The sequence below is a fragment of the Triticum aestivum genome, chromosome 5D (assembly GCF_018294505.1).
Source record: "Triticum aestivum cultivar Chinese Spring chromosome 5D, IWGSC CS RefSeq v2.1, whole genome shotgun sequence".
Classification (NCBI taxonomy): domain Eukaryota; kingdom Viridiplantae; phylum Streptophyta; class Magnoliopsida; order Poales; family Poaceae; genus Triticum; species Triticum aestivum.
The window spans coordinates 432,131,010-432,138,713 of NC_057808.1; the positions used below are offsets into that span (position 1 = coordinate 432,131,010).

General features: G+C 48.2%; 1 protein-coding gene across 1 annotated transcript; it reads left to right on the forward strand.

Annotated features, from left to right (window-relative positions):
- The first annotated feature begins 1,890 nt into the window (after positions 1 to 1,890).
- Positions 1,891 to 4,064, forward strand: LOC123125301 (collagen alpha-1(I) chain). The gene is made up of 2 exons (XM_044545815.1): positions 1,891 to 2,865; positions 3,741 to 4,064. Exons 1-2 carry the CDS (start codon positions 2,170 to 2,172, stop codon positions 3,819 to 3,821), a joined length of 777 nt encoding a protein of 258 aa, XP_044401750.1. The 5' UTR covers positions 1,891 to 2,169; the 3' UTR covers positions 3,822 to 4,064.
- The last annotated feature ends 3,640 nt before the right edge of the window (positions 4,065 to 7,704 follow it).

Sequence of the window (7,704 nt, forward strand, 5' to 3'; positions counted from 1 at the left end):
TTCCCTTCCCCACAACCGGCTATTGGAGCGGCAGGCACAGGAGAGGAGAACCTAAGGACTCAATAACAAAGTCTTGAGAGGAGAGTTTGCCCTAGCCAAGAAATAGGGGAGGAAACACCAAAGACTCCACACATGGTCCAGACACTGATTGATTTTTAGTCCCACGCTATACAAGCAAACCCTGAAGTGCCCATTATTATTATTGATAAAAAGAACTTAAAAGAAGAAACCTGCAGATGATGTTGCACATGTCTGCCACACAGAGAAAGCAATAATGAGAGAAATACAAATCTCTACTTCTATAAAAGACTCAGTTGGTGATGATGGTGTGTCTGCCATCCGTCATTTCTGACCATTAGATCTGCATCTAACGACTGTGAAGTAAGTTGTGGTCTTTTTGCAACAATAGCCCACTTCTCTGCTCCAATTTGCAGAAAACCCCTTAGTATCTTGAAACCAACCACATCCCTCTCTCACCTCATCAATACATCCCCAAGAATATATTTTGAGTGAAACATAATATTTTTTTAGTGCTATATCATATATGTATATCAAAACTAGAGTGTTTTCTTTCAGATTTATGTATATTTTTAGTGCGCTCAAGTTTGTGAACAAGTACTATTCTATTTTGGATCCGTTGCAAGCGCATGGGCTCATTGCTAGTAAGAGAAAAGCGTGTTTAAGTCTTTTGTCCGTACACTTGTCTGAATTTTCCCGTCAATTCTCGTTACAAAAGGAAGGCAGAAAACGATAGACAAATATACAATTTTCTAACATTTGAAGTCACTAATGAGATGCTTACAGTCCATTAACTTATATGTAGATTTGTTTTTCATTAGAGCTTACTACATAGTTACCAGTCTATTAGCCCATATAGTGGTAGCATATCTCAGCAATAACCGTAAATTTGGCAAGTACTCCCTCCGTCCTAAAATGTAAAATCATTTTTAATATTATTTTTTTACAAAAATGCCAAATCCATTATAAAGATTCACCATAAGTACAAAGCACACCAAACATAATAAAAATTACATCGAGATCCATGGACAACCGAGCGACCATTGCCACCGCAAGAACGAGCCGCCGACGCGCCGCTGTTACCGCTCCCATACTGGAGTTGGCCTGATCTTGTCGATTACAGCCTGAAAGTCTTTGTGCACATACCCCTAAGGACCAGCGTTCGAGCGCCGCAGCCGTCGCCATCGAATCCTTGAATCGATCTGAAGAACCTGACACCAAATCTCGCTGTTGCGTGCGCACGACGAGAAACCCTAATAACCCCGACGCTTCGAGGAGCTGGCAGAAATCTGTGCCGGAGCTCCGCCTAATCCATCCCGACGAACGAACGTGAGAAGGATCGGAGCCTGGAAGACTGATTCAAAGACGAAGCGCCGCCATCCATCTGAGCGCCGCCCTTGCGAGAACCAAAAACCTACCCTATCTAAGCCGAGGCACCAAAAATACCCCGCCACAGGCTGCCGGAACGGCAGGTGGAGGGGAGGCGAATTCACGGGCTCGCCGGTGAAGATCGAAGGAAAAAAAAAGGCTTTCCCTAGTCGCCTGGCAAGAAGTGAACATTATAATAATAAAAAGAATGCTTTTACATTGTGGGAATGATGGAGTAATTAGTGTCTGCAAGCCAAATGATTGGAAAGTTGTGCATATAACCAACACTAAATAAAAGTGTCTTAATTATAAGACAAAGAAAATATTACTTCCTCCGTTTCATAATATAAAAAACGCTTTTTACACTAGTGTAATGTTTAAAACGTTTTTATATTCTGAGATACTCCTCAGTCAAACTCGTGCAAACTCTCGTTCCCCTGCCCAACTGTTTATCAAACAGGTTGTTGTAGTAATCTAAACGGTCTTATATTTCTTTCACCGAGGGACCTCGCCAAAAACGCGTCCTAATTTGTTCAAAGAATAAACACTTTCATATTTTTTTCCAAAGGAAAATCACCCTGATGGACAAAGCTACACCTACGGACGATTTAACCAGGCGTGCAGGTTTGTAGGGTCTAGGCCGCGGCCACCGCAGTCCGTCTCCTTCTCCACGCCCAATTCGTCACCTATAAAAAGGGCACCACCTCCCTCCCGTGGCCGCCCTCTTTATTTCCGCGGAACGGCGGCGTGCGGGACTTCGTTTATTGCGCCTTTCCTTTCCCCATGGCGGAGTACGGAGAGGAGGACCTCGCCGTCGCGGCCGCCAAGATTCTGCTCAGCCTCCGGAGCAGGAATCTCGTGCGGTGGCCGGAGTGGATCGCCCGGCCGTCCGACGGTCTCCAGCGGCCAGAGGAGGAGGAGGAGGCCGAGCTGCCGCCGATCCCGGAGGGATGGCCGAAGCGGCCGCGGTCGCGGCTGCGTGCGCGGGCGGAAGGAACCGCGTGGCCTCTGTCGCTGAAGAGCCCCTTGGCGCGGCCGGGGCGCCCCGTTCTCGGCGGATCCGGCGCGTGTTCCGGCGAGGAGGAGGAGAGGGCGTGGTCTGCCCCGAAGGCGAAGCGCGTGTCTTTCACCGCGCGGAGGCCGGAGGTACCGCCGCACTACTTCTCGTGCTCGGCAGCCGGATCCGGCCCTTCCACCAGCGGCGCCGACCGCGCGCGGTCGCGGCGACGGGCGCGCCTGAGCGAGAAGGCGAGTGCCGCCAGGGCAAAGTCGAGCCCGGAGACGCCCTTCGACTTCGCCAACGCCGCCGGATCAGGAGCGTCCTCGAGCGGCGACGAAGCGGCGCGGCCGACGGCGGCGCAGGGGCCTGGCGGAGGCGGAGGGCCCTCGAGCGGCATCGAGGGGCCCGGCTCGCCGGCGAAGCGCTCGCGGACGGACCTCGCCGCCGGCGAAGCTGCGGCGGCCGCGGCTAAAGTGGAGGTGAGCTTTCTTATCCCCGTTCTCGTTTTCCAGTTCCTCGCGGCGTCTCCGTCCGGTTTCTGGACTCTATATCTCTCTCCGATCCTTTGACGGTTGCTTTTCGCGTGAATATTTTCTCCGTCGGTTATCCATCTCGCGTGTGCTGCTCACTTTTGCCCACGAAACTAACTGAAAAATGATTTTGCTGCGTTTTTACTGGAAAAAAATGATTTTGGTGCCTTTTTTTTCCTCATCGTTGATGCGTTCCCACGTGCGACGTGGTGTTCTTCGTTTGGATTTGCACGTCGACATGCAAAAAAAAACAAATTAATCTCCACGCGCCCGGTCCTCCTTTTTTTTCCTTTTTTTCTTCTTCCCAGTCCCAGAGAGTAATTCGTACGAGTACTAGTGGTAGATATTTTTTTTGTTTCGTTCTGACTTGCTTTGCAAGACAAGTACCTTTCCCTGGCTCTGCTTGCTGTAGGCGTTGTTGCAGACTCATCGGATGCCTGCCGGCCGGCAAGGGCTCGTGGGCCGCGGCTGGCGGTATCGTGCCGCCGGGCCCACCATGGCTGCCAGTCCTTTCGTTCATTTTTTTACTTACTCCAATCAAGATCAACTCTACTAGTAACTGTCTATATTGTAAAAAAAACAAATCCACTAGTAGTAACTGTTTCCTGTCAAAAAAAAAAATCTACCAGTAAGCTTATTTTGTTGCCACTAGAGTGGCAGCTGCAGCTGGCTCGATTCCGTCTTGTTTGCTGTCATCCTATATTTGAACCAGCAGTGCCTTTTCTTTTTAATTAAATTCCCCGTTGCGTGCATCTTGGGCCAGTTGAGTTTTGCAATGTTGTTGCTTCATGGAGCTAAAAACCGTTTTGGCTGATGCTGTGCAGGAGCAGAAGATCAAGGAGGATTACCGGGACGAGAAGGGCCACCTGCTGTTCGACCTCAACGAAGCTTGGGGTGGCAACTAAAAGTAGCAGGCGATCGAGCAGAGGATTTTGCTAGCTAGCAGTAGTTCCTATTTCGTCTGCTCTCATGTGTACATATAATTGGCTTAGACAAAGGGGGATTAGTGAGTGAGTACACTCGTCAGCACTACTAGATTTGTCAGGTTAGTTTAATCAGTCTGCTCTGTTCGCCTCTGCTGTGCTGTGCTATATGCACTGGATATTGTTTGTCATTCAGAAAGTCCATCAAGAAAAATATGATGCACATTATATATTGCAGCGCACAACAAAACACAACGCTCATGTATGTGGAATTGTGGATGATTTTGCGAGTTGGATATGTCTCCGATAATCGTCCATGAATGATTTTAGCAATCTAAAGTCAAAGTACACATGACTGTCTAGAAAAAAAACACCAAACTTGATGAACAATCACTGCCATTTATCACGCTCTGTCGAAATGAACTGACTACACAATTCCTGGAGCTGCTGGCACATATCATCACATTCACCCCAAAGTATTATCCTAAATCAAATACTGTGTCAATCTTTCTCAAAAACTACAATGTCACTTCTGAAATGCAGTAAATTACGAAAAAACACCATATTTGAAGTTGTCATCCGGAATTGCCACCACATTTCTTGCGCACCCCAAAGTCTATCGGGTTTCTTACTAATTTTCTCAATAAACACTGATGACCGATTTGAACTGTTTTAATCCGATTTCTGACATGTCGGGTCCACCTGTAAGCGCTGACGTGGCACAAAACGACCAGACAAACGACATTGACCAGGTGAGGTGGTTTGTGGGGTCGGAGTCGCTAGGGGTTGAACGGAGCCTCGCCGGCGTCGAGGAATATTGTGGCCTCCTGCCATGGCCTCCAGCCACAAGCTCATGCCTCCACCGCCTCAACGTGAGCCGTGGCCTGCACCATCGAGGCCATCTGACGCATCACGCGCGTCATGGCAGCGCCCTCCGGCTTGGCAGCCGGCTCCGTCCAGGCTTGTCCTGCTGCTGCTACCGCTGCGTGCCGGATGGCTCGGCCGGTGGCTCCACACGACACTTCCCACGCATGGCCTTCTTCTCCTCCTGACGTGCTGGAAGCCATGGCCGACATCTCCGCATGACTCCTCCCAGGCGCGGCCTCGCCCGACAATACAACCCATGCCTTTCTCTTCCGCTAGTGAGGTCGGCCTCGCCCGACAGTACACCCTCCGACGAGCTTCGCCATGAACCCAGCAGCTGCTTCCCTGTGACCCGCTCGCCAATGACCACGATGCACCTGTTCGATGGAATGCCTCCAAAGAGAAGAAGAAGAGACAAGGCTGCTGACGGGTGGACCCTTCGTCCAACTTAAGAGTAAACAAACGGTGTTGACGTCTTGTCCCCCGTCAGCGCTTACAGGTGGACCCGACATGTCAGGACTCGGATTAGAACGGTTCAAATCGGTCATTAATCTTTATTGAGAATATTAGTAAGAAAAAGGGTAGATTTTGGAGGCACACAAGAAATGTGGTGGCAATTCCGGATGAGAACATCAAATGTGATGATTTTTTGCAATTCACTCTCTGAAATGTAAGGTTATACTATGACAATTTCCTCTCTACAAAAACTTGTAAAACAAAAATATGCAAGAAAAATGCGACCGATTAGTTCTAGTTTTAGCATTAGCTACATTTTCTCTCTTACAATATCTATCTGATACCATGCTTTGGCACAAACCATTTAATTTTTAATTTTCCATGCCCGTTTATTAAGCAAGCATACTTCAGTGACCTTCAGATCTATAGCCCCGGGCCACCCTGGTATATGAGTTGGCAGCCAATTAACCAATTAACATGATGATGTCTAAGAAAAGGTTGGAGTTCCTCTGCCTCCCGTCGGCGCCGCTGCTGGTCCATCTCCTCTCTAGTGGTCTTAGGGCCATGGCGGCGCGGTGGATCTTGGCCCTTGGCGGCGGGAGGGCTCTATTTTTAGATGTTCTTTTGAGTTTTGTTAGGGTTTTTATTCTGCTCGGGAAGACGAGACGGGGCGGCTCCCTGAAGATGGAATAAGATTCTCACCGCCTAGTCCCCGTCCTATTGAAAATATGCCCTAGAGCCTATAATATTGTATTATTATATTCCTATGTTCATAATTAAGAGTATATATTCTATGCTATAACTGTTATGATCATGGAATATGTGATTCAGTGGAAAACTCATATGTACGTGTGGAATGATAAACGGTAAAATAAGATTCCTAGTCTCGCCTCTAAGACTATCTTAAGTGTTGTTGATGATCATGTTTTTCCGGATATTAGGATATCGTTCAGTGTAAGGATAGTCCTAAAACAACATTGGGAATATGACATTGGAAGAACGATCGTGTTGAATCGACCCAAACTTGTTTGTTATACTTTGAGGTATAATCTTCAGAAGTCAAATGTTATAACATGGGGAGTTAACGTGTGATTTAGTTCCTTAGACCTTGAGAGTATCATAGTCTCTTCTTACCGTGCAATGCACTTTGGGGTTGCTCAAACGTCATCTATAACACGGTGATCATAACGACAAGTTACATGTTCATCGAAAAGTTTGACAAAGAACTAGATAGCTCGAGGGGGGATTTACTCCTCCGACGATGAAGAGATATTCATAGGACCCTCTCGGTGTGACGGCATCCGTCATCATTCGGCCAGACATAGGTGACTATGTCACGGGGATGGCAGAACATGTCAGCGAGGAAGAAGAACAGAACTAGTAACAAGGGGACCGGTATAGTGAGCATGTGTTCTCAAGAGGATACCGATTTATCTCACCTCGGATCTTGTATAATATCACGAAGCAAAGGGAATAACACATGATAACCAAAGGCTCAGCCGAATGTCATTCGTGTACTTATAGGGATCGATATGGATGTCCACAGTTCCGCTATCAGTCATTAAACGAAAGGGGGTTTGTTCATGTCTATGTTTTACCGACCCTACAGGGTCACAAACTTAAGGAAATCACAATATGTTGAGTGTTAGTAGGACATGCATAATGAGGAAATATTTGTGAAATAGTTTCGAAAGGAACGGCGTTTCGGGTTCACCGGAAGGGTTTCGGGGTTTACCGGGCAACACCAGGTATTACCGATAAATAATATATAGGTGGGAAATGTTACCGGAGATGTTCAATTAATAATAGCCTTTTATATTTAATTTACTATCAATGGGTTTTAAAAGGCTCTCAGGGGCAAAACTAAGAAGAGTGGCGTTATAGGCAAGGCGTCTGTAGCTGTTTGGGATGATCATCGGTCTATTGGGCGGTCCATATGGCCTGACTTGGGCTTGTCTCTGTGGATTTGTCGGTGTTAGTGGACTTCGGTGGAGGTGCTCTTGTTAAGGGTTTATTTGCGATGTAGTAGTTTGGAGGTCGATGGTCGCTCCGTGTTGGGTGTGTTTGTAGGGCTGATCGTGCGCTTCTGGAGTTGCATGCTCTCTGAGTAGTCCGCATGAGATTGGTTGTACCGGTTTTCTCCCGATTTTCTGTTAATTAACTCCACAATTCTCTTCTGCTTAATTAATCAACGAGTCAAATCTTTTGCCTCCCTTTAAAAATAAAATAAACGAGACGATCCTCCCTGCGAGCCTGCGACAGAGTCACGTCAACCTGAACTTTGACATGCTGAAGCGCGCGTCCGCGTACGCGCCGTCAAGGAGGAAGGCACCCTGTAGCAGAGGGCCTCACGCCGCTGCCACGAAACCGCGCTGACGCCAACCAGCAGAGGGCCTCGCCAGATCCGCCGCCCGCCGAAGGCCCGAAGCGCAAACCAACCGCGCGAGCAGCACGCTCGCCGTGGCCCGCATTCCCTTGGGACTCGGCGCGCCCGTCTAACGCGAACCAACCGCGACCTATTTCTTCACCCCTCCCGGCCTCTCCT

Coding starts and splice junctions, on each gene's coding strand:
- LOC123125301 (XM_044545815.1), top strand. CDS start 2,170: ATGGCGGAGTACGGAGAGGAGGACCTCGCCGTCGCGGCCGCCAAGATT. Junction 2,866..3,740: donor CGGCCGCGGCTAAAGTGGAG/GTGAGCTTTCTT, acceptor GATGCTGTGCAG/GAGCAGAAGATCAAGGAGGA.